Raw genomic sequence first — 17,928 nt, 5'->3', positions numbered from 1 at the left:
CACACAATCGTTATAGATAACCGAATGACCTGCAGCCAGTCAGCTGATGGGCGGCTCCACCCTCCGCAACCAGGAAGAGAAACGACGCCTCTTGAGATAAATAAAACTAGCATCCGCCGTCCTGTTGCGTTTCAGCCAAAGATGTCACGGAGATTCCGCAGACTTTAACAAGTGATGCGCCTGGATTTTAAGTAGACAAGTGTCGAGTTGAGCGTGGTCGTCTGCAGCTGTCCCCAACACTGGACGCCGGGGGACTCGTGGATGTCCAGCTCGAGTAAAGGCCATATATTTAGGGGGGAAAGTCCTGCGAATACACCAGGGATGTGGGTGGCATGCTTTCACATCCATCGGATTCCACTGATTTAAGGGAAGATAATGAACGCACGTGGATGTAAGGTGTTGACCGCCTTTAGTGGTTTTCCTTCATAATGGCAAGGTGGAGCAAAAACAGTTGTGCGTCAGTTATCCACGTTAGCTTAGCTCACTAGCCTTTAGTTTCTCGTCGCTACATCAAATTAGTGGGCTGAGTTCACCAGGCAACTCAGCCCACTAATTTAAAAAGGTACACACCACATTCAGGTTCGTTGACTTCGCGTTCGCAACGCGGATATATTTGTTTCGTGACAGGTTTTACCAGCGAAGCACCAGTTCCCCCTCCTTTCGTCTTTGGGTTATATATTTTGATACGGCTTTGCCAGAGCTCGTCTGTTAGCTGACCAACTAGCTAGCCACCAGAAGTCGCTAAGTCCCATCGCAAAAAAAGCTTTAAAAAATACCAATTAGACTGTCAAGCTAGCGACAAACATGGCCCAAGACGAGTTTCCGCTGCATTTCCTGGTGTGGAATAATCGGTATCAGGAGCTCGACCAGGAGATGCAAAAGGCAGAGGTAGGTTTGTTCGGCATCTCTCTATCTAAAGGGTCGCACTGCATTGCGCTGAAGCTGCATGTTGCGCGTGTGTGCTGCCGCAGCAGGACCTGGAGCGAGTGGATCCGAGGGGGCGCACCCCGCTGGAGCTCGCAGTGTCCCTGGGCCACCTGGAGTCCACCCGAGTGCTGCTCAGATACACGGCAGACCCGACACACTGCAACGCACAAGGCTGGACGAGTGGGTGCTCCCTTGTGGCCTCCCGTTTTCTCTTGCTCGGATAAACAAAGCATCACTGATGAACAGTCTTGTGTTTGGGTTTCAGTTTTGCAGGAGGCAGTCAGCACTGGGGATCCCGAGCTGGTTCAACTGGTGCTTCAGTACAGAGACTTCAAACGGGCGACTGAGCGGCTGGCAGGCATCCCAGAGCTATTGAGCAAACTAAGACAGGTAGGAAAAAAAAGAATAAACAAGTATGAAGCTGCAACTTTTTCCCACATTTGATCCAAGTTTATCTGATTGATTCCCAAACTGTATACTGCAAGAGATAATCTGATCTGCTGTCGTCTATCTATGACAGCAAAGTATAGTGACAGGCAGAACAATTTATGTCTCTTCCATTAAATGGTAATTAATGTCTTTGTCCTCATTTGGTGACATTTTTGTGTGTCTTGAGATTTCTTTTGTAATGTAAACTTTGCAGTGGCTCATTAAAATGTGGGATAAACACTGAGTTGTCTGATCTTTCTGTTTTCATCTCTGTTACAGGCGCAGGATTTCTATGTGGAGATGAAGTGGGAGTTCACCAGTTGGGGTGACTATGTTTTTATTAATCATCTTTTCACCACTGAAGCTACTATTAGTGGAACCTCAAAGTTCAAACACAAAAAGCTTCTGATTCATTTAGATTGCAAACATTTCCCCACGGGAAGTAGTGGAAATACAACAAAAACAATTTCAAGGGCAATCATATAACATATTTAACTGACATTCAGTGAATGTTACAATGTAAAAAAAATATATTAAACAGCCTTAACTCGAACTGCAAATGCCTTATGTACAAAATGGCACTTTTTCCTCATGATACGTTTCACACGCCTTATTATTAACCAGTAATACAGGCTAAAATGTTAAATAACTTGAATAATAGGGACACTAGCGTGTATATCAGTCTGCGTACCTGAAAAAAAGAAAAAAATATTAAAATTATATGTATATCTATTTTTAGATAAGTAGAATTAATTAGTAAATAAGTTAACATGAGTAAATGTTATTCCTTTATCTCTGAAAGTCTCAATTTATGGTTTAGGGCACAGAGAATATCAACCACGGACACTTGTTAAAAGTTTGAGATGTGCCTGCGGTCTTTGTACCATACAAAAGATATTGCCATGGTAGGGCGTCGAATTCCAGTGCCCGTTAGCCAAGAACGTTAATCGTTTAATGTACCATTTATTGGGCTGCATCCAATATATTTGTTTACTGTTTTATGGATATGAGAGAGACACTACACTAGGGACTCCTCTGAGTGTGATAGTGTCATTCTGCACTTTAAAAACAGTTGGGTTAAAATTAACACCATTTTCGGTCAGAAATAGGCCGATCCACTAATTGGGTCAATTTTACCAAAACACCCCAATTTTTAGTTGTTTTCTGCAAAAAAACAACACGACAAAAAAGACAAAACAAAAAAAAGAAAGTTGTCAAATTGACCCAACTAGTGGATTGATCCATTTTTGAACCAAAATTGTGTTATTTTTAACCTAATTTATTTTTGGGTGTACATTTAAAACGTTACTTCTCTCCTCGTGTGGGTTCTGTGTTTCACCTCTTTACATTGTGCAGGCGTTTTTAATGTTTAGTTGTTATGTTTACATCACAGCTCCTGTCTTCTTTCTTCAAAACCGACTTGTATGTATTCCCCTTCAGTGCCTTTGGTGTCCAAGGTGTGCCCCAGTGACGTGTACCGAGTGTGGAAGAGTGGCTCGTGTCTCCGTGTCGATACAACCCTCCTAGGTTTTGAGCACATGACCTGGTTGAAAGGTCGACGGAGCTACATCTTCAAGGGTGGAGGTTTGTGTGGCGAAGGTCTTCCCCGACCAAGCCGTTTGTGCTCCAAAGTCATTCCGCCCTCCTCCTTTGTAGATAATGGAGCCGTGGTCATGGAGGTGGACCATGAGAAGCAGGTGGTTTACACAGAGCCGCTTGTCTTGTCTCCTCGCGATGCGCCATCCCTGCTGGCCGCCATGCAGCCTTCCCAGGAAAACACTGCGCAAAGACTTACGTCACCCATCGTTTCCACGCACCTCAACACGCACAACATTGCCTTTGAGCGGTAAGGCGCATGTACTGTCGAAAATAAATGCCTCTTTTGTGCTGTAAGAGCCACCAGAGGGTATATTGTTAGTGAGGAAATGCTTTTGACTTGTTTGAATTTAGATCAATGATCCTTCAGTCTCTACCCCGAGTGAAATAATGAAAGGTTGTAAGCTTTAAGAGTGGGTCATAGTTGAATTTAGTGGAATCTCAAGTTACAAGCTTAATTAGTTCCGTGAGCATGTTTGAAATAAATGGATATACAATTAATATATTTCAGCCCCCAAACTAAGTTAGAATTGGCTTTTTTTTAAATCAATATGTGGTTAAAAAGAAAGGCAATACAAAAAAAAAAAAATCAGTCGGTTGTCACATTGTAATTTGCTACGCATTTTCTTCTCGTCATTTTTTAAAAATTGTCTCACTCGCGCTATCACTAGCAAGTGAGGGAGGGAAAGCTTCCTTAGAGTGGACGCGGCTGCTTCTAGCATCTGTAATTGCGGGAATGTATTGTAAATAGATGAAAGTTAGATGATTATTTTGACGTGATTACACCGACATTACCCATTTGTTGCTTAAGTAAAGAAACGATACAATTCAATAAATAACATTGTGTAGTGTTAAGTCTGTCATGTCAATCATTTGTGATTGGATGATCAAAGATGCGGAGGCGTAACTTCTTCCTACAATTGCAAGGGATTTCTGCTGTGGGGGGATACAACTATTTTTTAGTACTTTGCATCAATGTCTAATGCACATTCCTCATTAATGTTACGCAGCCCGAGAAGCAGCACAAAATAGATCCATCCGCTAGTCCATTCCACGACTGTTCATATATTGAGAATATTACATAAGTTAGAGCAAATGTTTCAACAAAAATTTCCTGCAACTTGAATTGTTTAAAACGGGGACATACGCAAGTCCAGGTTCCTCTGTACATAAAACAGGCTAGTTGTGAGCCATATGGTTATTTGTGCTTTTCTCTTTAGGAACAAGTCTGGTATTTGGGGCTGGCGTTCTGAGAAGAGTGAAATGGTCAGTGGATATGAAGCCAAGGTGAGACTTGGGATTTTTTTCTTTTTTTTTTTTTTGACAGGTTACTCGGAGGAGTAATTTCATATGCGTACACTGTAGTGTATTTTTGATTCCAAAACATGACCTACTGCACTAATTATGTCTCGTTAGTGTCCAGCTATACACAATAAATATGGCGAGTCAAGTTAGACTTTGCAGTGTGAACTGTGGATGTTTTTTATTTAGAGATAACACTTTCTGTTGGTGTTCAAGGTTTATAGTGCGACCAATGTGGAGCTGATAACTCGGTCAAGAACGGAGCATCTATCAGACCAGGATAAATCCCGGAGCAAAGGTGAGCTCGCAGATCAATTTCATATTCATATATTTCAAATCAAACCCAAAAGTACATGATTGAAACCTTAAACTGTAGAATACATGATGTCCGTTTCATTTTCTGCAATATATCCCAATCAGGCTCCAAAACTCCTCTGCAGTCCTTCCTGGGAATAGCTGAACAGCACACAGCTCACAATGGGGTAAGCACTGCTGAATCAAATGATCCCACCTACACCACATGCCGCCTCCTTCAAGAAAATAACACTTTATTAGACCCCGAGAGGGACTGAAATTTTTATATATGGATTATACTGAACATGTTAAATGAGCACGCGATCCAATAAAACACTTGTGTTCGCACCTTTAAACGAATTTAGAATCTCGGCTTAGACGAAGATTTGATTTTGACTGCCGTACAGAACCAATACGAACAAACAGACAATTTGGCACCTTGCTGTGACGATAAAACACTATGTACTGTGCTCCACATTTTTGTTTGTCACATAAGTTGCCATTTCAGTGTCTCTCATGTGTTCATGTAGAGTAATGTGTCCCAGTGTGCCAGTCCACACAACCCCACGGCCATCACGGCTGAAGAATATTTCAATCCAGAGTTCAACCTCAACGGCCGGGACATTGGACGTCCCATCGAGCTCACTAGCAAAGTGCAGAGGTATGACTGAGCCATGGCAACAAGACATGACCATGCATGAGGGAATTCAACATTTGTTCCATCTGCGTCATCTCCAGGTTCAAGGCGAATCTGTGGTTGAGTGAGTCTCACCCTCTGTCGCTGGCCGAACAGGTGACACCTATCATCGACCTCATGGCCATCTCCAATGCTCACTTTGCTAAATTGCGGGACTTCATCACCTTACGCTTGCCTCCAGGTTTTCCAGTTAAAATAGGTGAGAGCCATGTCCCGTTAGGGGACTAGTTATCATTTCCCTCATTTGCTTTTCTGATTGAAATGCTTTTCCCCTGCAGAGATTCCACTTTTTCACGTGCTGAATGCCAGAGTGACCTTCAGTAACTTGTGCGGCTGTGACGAGCCAGTGAGCTCAGTGACGGTTCACAAACCAGAAAGCTCAGAAGAAGCTGGTAACTATTAATTCACTCTCAATATTGATATTCAAGTGATATACAACTGCTGTTCACAAACGCTCTCCATCTAATCGACCTGAGTTTAAGATGTTTTGCAAGGAAGAAAGGGAGCTAACATTTTTGTCTCTAAATGTGCAAATGTGATACAGACATACCCCAAAAAAGACTTTCAACTGTTATCCTAGCAAAAAGATGGTTTTAAAAATTATTAATACAGGGGAGCCGAATCATTTTGAACGCCGCATTTTCATTTTTTTTATTTCTAAAAAATGATTAATATATCATGATTCTTGCTCCACTTCACGATTGTGTCTCACTTGTTGTTGATTCTTCACCTAAAAAATAAAATAAAATGTTATATCTTCATCTAAAGCCTGAAATGTGCCAAAAGGTTGAAGGAGGCCAAATACTTTAGCCAGCCACTGTATATCGCGATAGACACCTGATCAATATCGATATAAATTGCACTCAATTTGATATCGATGGGGGAAAAAACACAGGAAGAAAACTGAGAGCTGTTGGCACTTGTACAATATACTCTCTATATTCACTTCCACAAAGCATCCCCACTTCTCTCTCCCTCATGTGTGCACACTCCAACCAACAAGAGGATGATAAATAATGAGTATGTGGGCGGTCTTGGACAGTTTCAGTAGTCAACTGTTTGGTAAAAATGTATTAACTGCGTCACATTAAAAGGTTCAAGGAAGAAAAAATTAACCGCTTATAGTCCGGGTAGTAATGTAATTATCGGTAGACTAATATGAAATAACGAACATTGTTATCCGCCCACCTTGACCTGGCACGTTGTTTTAAAATGTTTTTTTTTCTTTAAATTGACTGGTTAATTTGACTTTTTCATAGTTTTTTTTACCTGATGTTGAAGGTTAAATATTATATTTTAAAATAAAATTACCGAAATTCAGCCTTTTTCTTCTGGGTCCTTATTTTGAAGAGTAAAAAAATAGTACTAACTAGAGATGCGAGCATTCATAAAGAGCCCTTTCAGCCCCAGCACGTTATTGTACTAGCATGTTGGGATACTCGCATCTTGGATTTGGAATTTTTTTTTAAATCAAATTAAAAGCTATTTTAATAAACTATGCTACGACCAGCCATAGATTGGGCACATTTCGAAAGAAATTTCAAAATGAATGACTTCCTTTTGAGTTTAAAATGGGGGCTGCAGTGACTTTTTGTAAGTCTTGGGCTATTACGTGCCTCCAACTTTGGCTAAATCTTGATGACGCATCCAACCGGGGATGCTTGGCTAAAAATTTGTTGGTGGTGTTGTTGGTCCATTTTTTTGAATCGCACAATAACCTACTAAAACAATGATATTCCTGCCAGGCCTGATATTTTAGAAAAATTACATGTATAAAAATAATGTTGTTTTCTTGGTGAATGGAGCATTGCCATGGTGACAGCTTTTTGCGAAAATTGTTGCCTAAACTGTCTTCTGAGCAAACATGAGGTATACTGTATCTAGGTAACTGCAAGCGGAAAAACATAAAACAAATAAAAAATATATATTTCTTTAGACAGTAGGTGGCGCTACCAGTATGGCAAAAATATAGCCTTTGGACAATGGCTGGTATAAATATCACATACACCAGACACTTCCGAGAAGATTCCGATTGGAGTTAAAAAGTAGTAATGCTTTTCTGGAAAATTTCACAAAAAGATTAAACATAAAAACATACAAACATCCCACTGCCGCTACAATAGCTTGGCGAGTGGGAAAGTTCAGTCAAAATGTGTGTTAATGATATTTCATATGGTCAGAGTAGAATTTTCCAAAATCAGCCTCTCTCGGATTGTGCCAAGTGCCGTGGTCCCGTAGTGAGGTGTTGGCAAAATGACATTTGATGTTTATTTCCTGAATCAAGAGCAATGAATGTCGCATGTAGCAGTCATCTCCATTTTGTTGTCAACTATCATCACAGGGCAGTCAGCTGCTCCCTTCCACTGCGAGGTGGACCCTTCTGTGTTTGAGCCCCCGGCGGACTACACCACCCTCGGACCGGGACGCAGCGAGCCAATGAGAGACGAAGATGACAACCTGCTGCAGTTCGCCATCCAGCAGAGCCTTTTGGACGCTGGCACAGAAAGCGACCAGGTGAGGACGCCACCTCAGTCACCATCATTCTCGCAATGTTGCCGTCTAGAAATACACTTTGAGAAATTGCAGGTGTAATTCCTGTGCTGTCTGGTGACATGCATGGTCAGCGGCCAAAGAAGTGTAGCATATTGATTGACACAGGTTAGCCTTTGTAATTGACATTCTTACTTTTAAAATTTTTTAGGTGACCATCTGGGAGGCTCTGACCAACAGTCGTCCAGGCCCTCAGTCACCCTTGTATGAGGAAGACACTCAGCTGGAGAGGTGAGCTAACAGTTTGTCTGGCGAACCAGTGTGGAAGTCCATTCTCTAAAATCATGATTGTATCTGCCTAATTTGGTGGAAGAAAGGAATTAAGTAATGTAATTAAGCATCTGTGAATAGAATTCTGTGATTAGCGCTTCCTTTCAACCCACTCGGGGAACAGCGACTACTCCCAGTCATTCTCTACTGAGGCCCAGCAGTGATGCCTTTCTTTCTTTCCTCCCAATTTCTACCTCTTTTGAACAGGGCTATTCAGGAGTCGTTGTCCATCTCGTTGGCTAGCAGAGGAGGGGAAGATGATACACAGGAGCCCAGCCAGCCCCCATCCGACTCCCCGTTGAACCCCGCCACCAATTACGCGCTCTCCTACAACACAGCGACCGAGCCGCCGTTATCGGGACACTTTGGTGGAGCGAGCAGCTTCGATGAACAGCTGCGCATCGCCATGGAGCTGTCATGCCGTGAGCAGGAGGAGATAGACAGGTGAGGTTGTCCTTTAGGAAGCGTTGATTAGCTTATAGACAGTTATAAATACCATCAATGTAATTAGTTTCCCTTTCCCGACCCCAACACATTGTTACAGTGAACCCATTTGACTTCAAATGTTTGTTCCCAAAAGATTATAACAACACGACATAATTTGCTACCATTTTACAGGAAGCATAAAGAGGAAGAGGAGGAACTAGAGAGGATCCTGCAGTTGTCACTCACCGAGAAGTAATGTCACTTAAATGGGGAGGTGGGTCTTCGATGGGGGACAAAAACTCCCAATGAATTCTGGGTTTATTTGTGTTTTTTTCTTTTAACCAAGAGATGCTAAGTTATTACAGATGTTTTATTTATTTCCTTATTTGATTAATGTCCCTAAAAAGTGCGAAGAACAAGAATGAGAGACAAAATGTGCAAACTTAACTTAGAATCACATGACAATGAAGGAGGAGACGAAAGGGATTTTTATTATTTTTTTTCTTTTTAATATATATTTTGTGCTGAGTCTTGCTGCCTTTGAAGAGTGATGAATGGTCTTAATTCTTTAATCCTATAATATGATCCATGGTACCGATGAAGAAAAGCATAATAAAACAACATATACAAATATTTGATTCTTTGAAACATTTGATTTTCTTGTGTTGGTGCGAAAATTAAATAATTGAAAAAAAACAAAACACCCTTTTTTTTCTCGTTTTTTCACTCCAGTGCACATAAGATCAACATTAGTAATATTTATTCTGGCCAACACGAAATGCTAATAAATTATAATAATAATGATGATAATAATACATTAAATTTGGAAGAGCCTCAGGCGATTAACCTAGGGTCCACTTTGGACTTCAGCTTGTTTCATCTTAATGAAGTGGCAAATTCTATAAACCCACTTTTGTTAACTTGGTCTTGGAACTATCATATTTAAAATTCCATAAACCTAAAAGACGGTATAAACAGTTGGTGGGATAATAGAAGACCGATTGGATTTTGTTGCAGTAACCAGTTGTCCTTAAATAAATAGCCCAAGGCAAAACATCCCCAAGGAAGAATATATTCTCTAAATGACTAAATATAGTGGGGTTGAAACTTTGGGCACCCATGGTAAAAGTATGCATTAATGTGCAGAAAAAGCAAAGGAAAGATGGAACAATCTCCAAAAAAAACTCCAAAGTACACATAACACATTCTTATAGGTCCAAAAAAGTTCGTTTTTATTTCCACCATTTTGTTCAAAATAACAAAAAAAACTAAATCATGGCGTCTGCAAAAGTGTGGGCAGTTTGTAGAGTTTTATAGCAAGCCCTTCCCCCTTAGGAAAGCTGAGATCTGTCATGGATTGTTCTCGAGGATCTGGAAAGACCAAGTTATGTTAATCTAAAAGGTTTGAAATGGCCCGACTCATCTGACGTTACCTCAACAATCGGCACAATGGAAATAATTGATGCTCACATGCAGGAGAAGGATATAAGAAGATGCCAATATCCTGTTCAGAATGTAATTCTGAAATGACAGTCAGGGATGGAAGTCAAAGCAAGAACTGGAAGAAAGCAGTTAATGATCAGACAGAACAGCTGGCATGATTTTGAGAAAAGCAAGCAATCACGTTTGACTGCTCAATCCCCCCAGAAAGATCTGGCAAACACTGGAGCTGCGCTAGACTATTCCACTACAAAGAGATTTTTAACCAAATATGGTCTTCATGGAAGCGTCATCAAAAGAAAACTTCTTCTCCGTCCTCACCACAAAAATCAGTGTTTAAATTTTGCAGACTAATATAAAGACGACCTTGATGCACTTTGGAAACAAGTTCTGCTGACCGATGAGGTTAAAATCAACGTGTTTGGAGAAGAGAGGACACCAATTTAAGTGAAAAAAACTCTGTCTGACTGTTAAACATGGGGGTGGAGCAATCATGCTTTGGGGTTGTATTGCAACCGACATTTCAGGAATAGAAGGAAAAATGGATTGAAAAAAAAAAATACTGCAAATTAAACCGCATGATGCCATCTGCAAAAAAGCTGAATTTGAAGATAGCTTCAACAACCCAGAAATCACAAAGAACTGGAAGACTTTTGTCAGGAAAAATGGGGTAAGATACCTCAAACATGAATTGAAAGACTTTTGGCCTGCTACAAAAAATGTTAACAAGATGATACAGTACTTGCCAAAAGGGGCAGTACAAGGTTTTAACTCTACAGGATGCCCAAACCTTGGCAGATGCCATTATTTGTTTTTTTGAAACTAAATGATAAATGATGCAACTAAAATAGAACTTAAAAAAATCTTTTATAATAATGTGTCACCTGTAATTTGATTTCTTTTGAAGATTATACCATTTTTTTCTAGGCTTCTCTATGCACATTAAATACATACTTTTACCTCGGGTCAAAACTTTCGATCCCCACTTTGAATGTTAACGATATTGTAAACGTCTCACATGGATGTACTTTGCATGTAAAATGATGCCGTGCCAGTGAAGGTTTTCGTAGTGCGTTCGCTCCTGGTGTAGTTTCTCTGCAGTTGTACAACTTGCCACAGTTCTTCATCCATCTGAACTATTCCAAAGTCATTTAGAATTTCAGTTTCTTTGAACGCAAAACATTACAGTAATACTTGGATGGATTTTTATTCATACCTTTATTCACGTTGTGATCTTCAGGAACCACATATTCACCTTCCCCAGGTTTAGTCTGTGAATGCATCACGGGCGCCACTTGCGCCTTGGGTACATTATTCTGTCTTGAGGAAGTGATGCAAACTGGAGGTGGCGCCTCTGTAAAAGTATGAGATACCGTCAGGGCGGATGACCTCTCACATATTCCTGAAATTCTCTCACTATTGCAACTGCATTTTGATTTTTCTCATGCGCTCTGACATACGCCCAACTGAAATCTTGTTTTGCCCACACTGGTGGTTTTTATTTTTATTATTCACATACACTAGTGGATGGATGGATGGATGGAGAGAGAGGGGTTGGACACTCTTCCACTCTGGAGTTGCCTAAGGTGAGAGATGCCGAGCAGGTGTGGGAATAGTTATTGCCCCCTGGCTGTTCCCCCCTCGTTGACTCCCTTCAATGATCACATGGACAATTACACCGAGACCTGGAAGGGTGTGATTGGGAGAAACGTCCGTCCCGATCTGAACCCGAGCGGTGCTCTGTTTCTGGACTTCTGTGCTCGTCATGGATTGTCGATAACGAACACCATGTTCAAACATAAGGATTTCCATTTGTGCACACCAGGACACCCTAGGCCGCAGTTCAATGATCGGCTTTGTAGTCGTATCATCGGATTCGCGGCCACGTGTTCTGGAGACTCGGGTGAAGAGAGGGGCGGAGCTGTCAACTGATCACTACCTGGTGGTGTGTTGGCTCTGATGGTTGGGAATGATGCCAGTCCGACCTGGCAGACCTAAACGTATTGTGAGGGTTTGCTGGGAACGTCTGGCAAAGTCAAGTTTCAACTCCCACCTCCGGGAGAACTTTGCCCACCTCCCGCGGAAGGCAGGGGGACAATGTGTCAGAGTGGACCATGTTTAATGCCTCCATTGTTGAGGCAGCTGTGGTCGCAAGTTGGTCGGTGCCTGCCGTGGCGGAAATCCCCGAACCCGCTGGTGGACACGATGCTGTCAAGCTGAAGAAAGAATCCTATCGGGCCTTTTTGGCCTGTGGGACTCCGGAGGCAGCTGACTGGTACTGGATGGCCGAGTGGAATGTAGCTTTGGCGGTTGCCGAAGCAAAAACTCGGGCGTGGGAAGAGTCCAGTGAGGCCATGAAAAACGACTTCGAGGAAATTCTGGTCCACCATCCGGCGTCTCAGAAGAGGGAAGCAGTACACCATAAACACTGTTTATAGTATGGATGGGGTGCTGCTAACCTCGACTCCGGACGTTGTGAGTCGGTGGGGAGAATACTTTGATGACCTCCTCAATTCCACCGACACGCCTTCCATTGAGGAAGTAGAGCCTGAAGATGCCGAGGCGGGCTTGCCTATCTCTGGGTAACCGAGGTGGTTAAAAAGCTTGAAGCGGTTTTGATGAAGATCAGCACCTCCAAATCTGAGACCATGGTTCTCAGTCAGAAAAGGGTGGATTGCCCTCTCCAGGGTCGGGGAACAGATCCTGCCCCAAGTGGAAAGGTTCACATATGTTGGGGTCTTGTTCACAAGTGAGGGGAGGCTGGAGCGTGAGATTGACAGGTGAATCGGTGCAGCGTCTGCTGTGACGCTGTATCTGTCTGTTGTGATGAAGAAGGAGCTGAGGCAAAAGGCGAAGCTCTCGATTTACTGGTGGATTTACGTTCCTACCCTCACTTATGGCCATGAGCTGTGGGTTGTGACCAAAAGAACAAGATCTCGGATACAAGCGGCCAAAATGAGTTTCCTTCGCAGTGTGTCCGGGCTCCTGACTGTCCTGACTGGCCTGGGAACGCCTGGTGATCCCTCCAGAAGACCTGGAAGACATGGCCGGGTAGAGGAAAGTCTGGGCTTCCCAGCTGAAGCTGCTTTCTCTGCAACCCAACCCCGGATAAGTGGCAGATAATGGATAAAAAAAAAAAACATAATGGAGTGAAATGCTCACAAACTACTGAAATCCTTTCACACCATGCTGAAATGAGCTTGTATAATACATATTTTTGAATATTATTTGGGCAAATTTCAGTCTAAAGTGTGAAAGTATTTCAGTCATTGGGACAAAAATTCAAGACTGTCACTAATTCCATGCAGTGCTCACCAATGCGAGTGTCGTAGACGTCACCCAGCGTGTAAGGATGAAGTCGGTATTCTGTCTTCTCGAGAAAATATTCCAGTACCTCCTGCAGGGAAGAGACTTCGACCTGAAGGGAAACAGACTGTCTTAGGCAGATAAAAAAATGTCCTTGACAATAGTCCTGTATACAGTGTCACAGAAGATACCAACATTGTTGTTACCATAATCTAATTATTTATCATAGGGGTTGAAGCTTACAGTGATGCAGAATAGCACTGCATTCTCAGATCTATTTTGATCACCATTTTTATGAGGGAAAAATATTACATATATATCTGAGGTGACGCATTGCTACTGTAGTCACAAAAACGTCCATCCATTTTCAACCGCGCTTATGTTCAGGGTCGCTGGAGCCTATCCCTGCTGACTTGAGTCAAAAGGCGGACTCCATCCTGAACTGGTCACCAGTCAGTCACAGGGCACATATAAAGACCACCAAGCATTCACACCGTCACTGTAACATACTGCTGTTTCCAATTGGATGATGAATCCTGACTTGGTGCAGGTCAGCCTGTAGTTCTTCATGACAGGCCCCCTAAAACACAAGTTATTATTACTACAATGCCTATTCAAACTTGTTCACCAAAAAGATTAAAAAAAAAAAGTCAATTAGAAGAAAAAATTGAAACAAAATGATTTATATATGTATGTGTATATATATATATACATATACATACATATATATATATATATACATACATATATACATACATATATACGTACATATATATATATATATATATATATATATATATATATATATATATATATAATATACTTTTTTTTTAATCTGACAATGTAGTAATTATTAATAATAACAATCAGTAACTTACTTAGGTGTGTCTTGCCTGAGGGTGAGCGCATAGTTTTTGGCCATGGTAGACGGGCGGAGAATGATGCCTCCATACTCAGGGTTCTGCTTCAACATCTGTTCAGCCTCCTGTCGAGTTACTTTGAAGAAACACCTGAAAGAATCAGAGAAAACCTTTAATGGTTGGACTTTTTTTTTTTAAAAACAATAGAAATAACAAAATGGTAGTCACGGTAACATCTCTGGGCTGCTGTAGTCAGGTGTGTCCTTATTGGGAGGGTCGGCTGCAGGGGTCCCAAGAAGGTGGGCCGGTCGAGGTGGTAGGGGGGGTTTCTGTACTTGGGAGCTTCTCATCTTTTCCTGAGCCAGAGCATCTTCAAGAAGCAACCTTTGCCCCGGCAGGAGCTGCACCTGACTGGGAATCTCTTTCTGCAGGGTGACATAGAATTACTTAACATCCAACAGAATAGAAAATGGATGGGTGGATTGATGGAAGCAAGTAGATTATTACACCGACTCCATTTTGTTGCTTAAAGGGAATTGTAGTCTCACTGAAACTGAAATCGCCCACAAAATAAAACAAAAACCCCAAGCAAGTTTGTGTTTAAATGGGCTAGTTAATTGTTGACCACATGCATGAATGTTTCCTGGTTTCGGTGCACTCGGTTCTTCCCTCTCATCCTGCCAGTGATTATGTCAATAAAAAAAGAACTCCCACTGTGTCTTTCTTTCTTTCTCCCACATTTCTTTTTTGCATTTCTTTTTTTTGTTTCTCTTTCTTTATCGTTTGCTCCTTCTATACTTCTTTCTCTCACCAGACCTATCTGTTTGCCCACCCGTCCTTCTGTTTCTTTCTAACCTTCCATCAGTCCGTCCATCTGCCCATCAATCCACCCTAGTGACTATACCTAAGTGCCCATAACTTGAAATTATGAACATTGGTTTGTTTATTGTATCATATGTGGTAGTAATATATATACGGTATTTATTCATTTATTTAACGTTGTGCTTTTCCAAGATGCTCAAATGTTTTCATACGTTGCCTATGGCTTCCTGAGGTCTTAAAATCGTTCCCTGTATTAGAGCGTCTAAAGCGTGTCAAACTCCAGTCCTCGAGGGCCGGCGTCCTGCATGTTTTCCATCTCTCCCGGCTGCAACACACCTGATTCTAATGAGCAGGATATATTATCAGGATTCTTCAGAACTTGCTGATGAGCTGATCATTTAAATCAGGTGTGTTGCAGCCGGGAGAGATTGAACGCATGCTGGAAAGCGGCCTTCCTGGACTGGATCTTGGCACCCCTGGTTGAAAGTGTTTGTCAGCTCACTTTGACCATGGTCATGATGTAACTCCGCCATTCTTCTCCTGTATCAGGGTTGTCCATCTGCACAGCCCAAGGAAATAAATAAAAAAAATGAATGTATAAATCAAATGAATTGCAGTTATCGTATCAAAGCTTGTTTTTTGAACTGGGGCACACCTTCAAGTGGACCTCATCTGTGTGCATCATGAGGGTGAAGATAGTGGGCATCTTCCTCTGATACGGAGAAGCTAACTGCATGGACCGCAGCTGAAGTAGATTCAGCTTTTCTGTGTACTGACAGGGAAAGGACTTCGTTTAAACGACTTGACTGAATCGACAGGTATCTAGCTCAAGGCCTCGGGGTTAGATACGGCCTCCAGTATAATTTTATTTGCCCCACTAAAGCAATATGAAATGTTTCTGAATAAAAGGACTTTTATTTTGGATATTTATATTGGCAGATAATCCGCACCAAAAATTTTCTTCATTGGTTTTACAACCATTTATTTTGACCAATTACCACTACTCATACTATAATATTTACTTGCCACTACGATTGATTTAAACTTCAAATTGTTGTTAAAAATAGATATACATAATAACAAACAAATGCAGGAAAACCTGTTTATATATATATAATCATATGACGAAGTGGTTATATGGTATTCACTTTAATTTCACTGTCATAATGGCCCAAAACCATGGGAGGAAGACTATGATGACGCCTAGGAGAAAATTTTTTTTGACATCCTCACTAGACATTCAAACAGCACTACAAAATGGCAAACTCACTATGTAGCATAATGTAGGGCTAAATATATAGTGGATAGGGAGAGATTCCGAATACTGTTTTTTTAAATTGTGTTTGAATTGCTGTTGTTTTCAATAATGTCCAATTTTTGGTGTGTTTGCTGGCAAATGTTACAATTTTCCATCTGTTTTATGAATTACGACTCATTGGTTGTTTTATGGGGACTACTCAATTTTCAGTACATAAACAGCCACCCTAGTTGTCATTGTGATTATTAAGTAGCAATGTTTAAATCGGTCTTATATTTATGCTTGCTCAATGATGAGTTTAGCCAATCATAAATAAAGAAAATGCAAGAGTTTGTCTCACTGTATCCTGCGTTTCGTCTTTGTATAGGAACAAGGTGTCGCCTCGCAGCTCTGCGTAGTATTTCTTGAAATCCTGAAGATGATAGGTGTCATTAGGATAGCTGAGCTTCACGCTGCATTTGTATTCCAAACCAGTTCTGATCATTTGCCCTCACCGTCTCGTGGGAGTGTTTCTTGAGCAGGTGCCCTGAGTAGTAGAGTGGCAGAGCAGTGATATGGGTTCTCCGCTTGTGGACCACTCTAGGGGGCACAGACATGATCCAGAACGTTATGAGTTCTGGGAGCGTCTGCAATCCTGGTTTAATCCAAGTTGGCCTCAATTCTCTCCAATGCAGTCCAGAAATTCCTCAGTGCACCCGCATAGCTTTTTCCTCTGTGCTTTCCTTGTGCTGTTCCTGAAAATAGTGATTGATTCAAGCATATTCCCTCCCCTTTTCATTCAGTCATTATGTGGTCAGGTTGTTGAGAATGAGGAAGCACTTTGGTGATTTATAAATGAGGAAGTAGTCAATATAATGTAACACCCCCAATATAAAAACCCTTATCACGTACACCACACTATCATAATTCATGTGAAAAATTGCCCAGGTTTAATATTGATGAACATGTGTTTGTTTTTCATGGAAGATATGTACTTGTGAGATTTCACACCAACACTTGCAAATGCATAAATATTAAAATATCATCCTGTATCAATTGTATAGTAGAATTTGGTATGGTCACTTACTTCAGGGAAACAAGCCATTTCTTAAGGCTCAAGATTTCCATGGGATCCCAAAATAAAATAAAATGTATTCATATTTTTTACTTAAATTTGAAGCAATAAAAAAAGCATATTACTCTATCATGATCGTTTTGACTGCCACCTGCTCCCCTCTCATGCAATGGGCTTTTCCACCTTCTTACTGCAAATGTGCAGACTTGATTCAGGAAGATGAAACAAAGCAAACATGTTGGTGCAATTGTGAGGAACATAAAGTGTGGTAAAAAAAAAAGAAGGTGGGATGAAATTGGAAACAAAAATCTTATCCGGTTTCAACTTTAATCCACAGTGACACCAATGTGTGTATTTTACAACAACAACCAGACACACTTGCCATGAGCAGTTAGCCTGTTACACAACTGAGGAGTGTGCTGGAGAAATGAAATGGAGGGTGATGTGCGGCTGCTTTTCATCACAAAGATGTGACTGTAATACTGAGTCTTAAAACGGTTGATAGTATGTGAAATGAGGTCAGTGATAGTGTAATGGTACTCTTGTCTGCCTTGGGTAGAGGCAGCATGAGATCAGTTCATGCTCAGTGACGGTGTCTGTGTGTGCCCTGTGACTGGCTTGCGACCAGTTCAGAGTGTAGTCCACCTTTCGTCCGAAGTCAGCTGAGATCGTTTCCAGCGCTCCCCTCAAACTCTGT

The 17,928-nt window shown here is 41.4% G+C and overlaps 2 protein-coding genes across 3 annotated transcripts; one reads left to right on the top strand and one right to left on the bottom strand.

Moving 5' to 3' along the window:
• Positions 1-37: 37 nt before the first annotated feature.
• On the top strand, positions 38-9,124 carry ankrd13d (ankyrin repeat domain 13D). Of its 2 annotated transcripts, none has more exons than XM_088292823.1 (16): positions 38-888; positions 975-1,107; positions 1,193-1,317; positions 1,636-1,681; positions 2,797-2,940; positions 3,013-3,202; positions 4,173-4,239; positions 4,471-4,552; positions 4,675-4,736; positions 5,079-5,209; positions 5,287-5,444; positions 5,524-5,637; positions 7,587-7,759; positions 7,947-8,026; positions 8,273-8,509; positions 8,684-9,124. In XM_088292823.1, exons 1-16 carry the CDS (start codon positions 805-807, stop codon positions 8,745-8,747), a joined length of 1,890 nt encoding a protein of 629 aa, XP_088148949.1. In that variant the 5' UTR covers positions 38-804; the 3' UTR covers positions 8,748-9,124. The 2 variants fall into 2 exon arrangements, with proteins under 2 accessions (XP_088148949.1, XP_088148948.1); XM_088292822.1 differs by having other exon boundaries at positions 39-888; positions 972-1,107.
• A 79-nt stretch (positions 9,125-9,203) lies between these two features.
• On the bottom strand, positions 9,204-16,900 carry LOC148338074 (signal-transducing adaptor protein 1-like). The gene is made up of 10 exons (XM_088292824.1): positions 16,672-16,900; positions 16,518-16,589; positions 15,575-15,691; positions 15,422-15,478; positions 14,326-14,522; positions 14,116-14,247; positions 13,748-13,817; positions 13,247-13,349; positions 11,148-11,285; positions 9,204-11,067 (listed from the first exon to the last, which is right to left on the bottom strand). Exons 1-10 carry the CDS (start codon positions 16,771-16,773, stop codon positions 10,946-10,948), a joined length of 1,110 nt encoding a protein of 369 aa, XP_088148950.1. The 5' UTR covers positions 16,774-16,900; the 3' UTR covers positions 9,204-10,945.
• Between the last annotated feature and the right edge of the window lie 1,028 nt (positions 16,901-17,928).

The sequence above is a fragment of the Idiotropiscis lumnitzeri genome, chromosome 4 (assembly GCF_059441095.1).
Source record: "Idiotropiscis lumnitzeri isolate Australia: NSW breed Sydney's pygmy pipehorse chromosome 4, RoL_Ilum_1.0, whole genome shotgun sequence".
In the NCBI taxonomy this organism is placed as follows: Eukaryota; Metazoa; Chordata; class Actinopteri; order Syngnathiformes; family Syngnathidae; genus Idiotropiscis; species Idiotropiscis lumnitzeri.
Note: the sequence above shows the minus strand (reverse complement) of the source record. Positions and strands in the feature narration are given on the sequence as shown.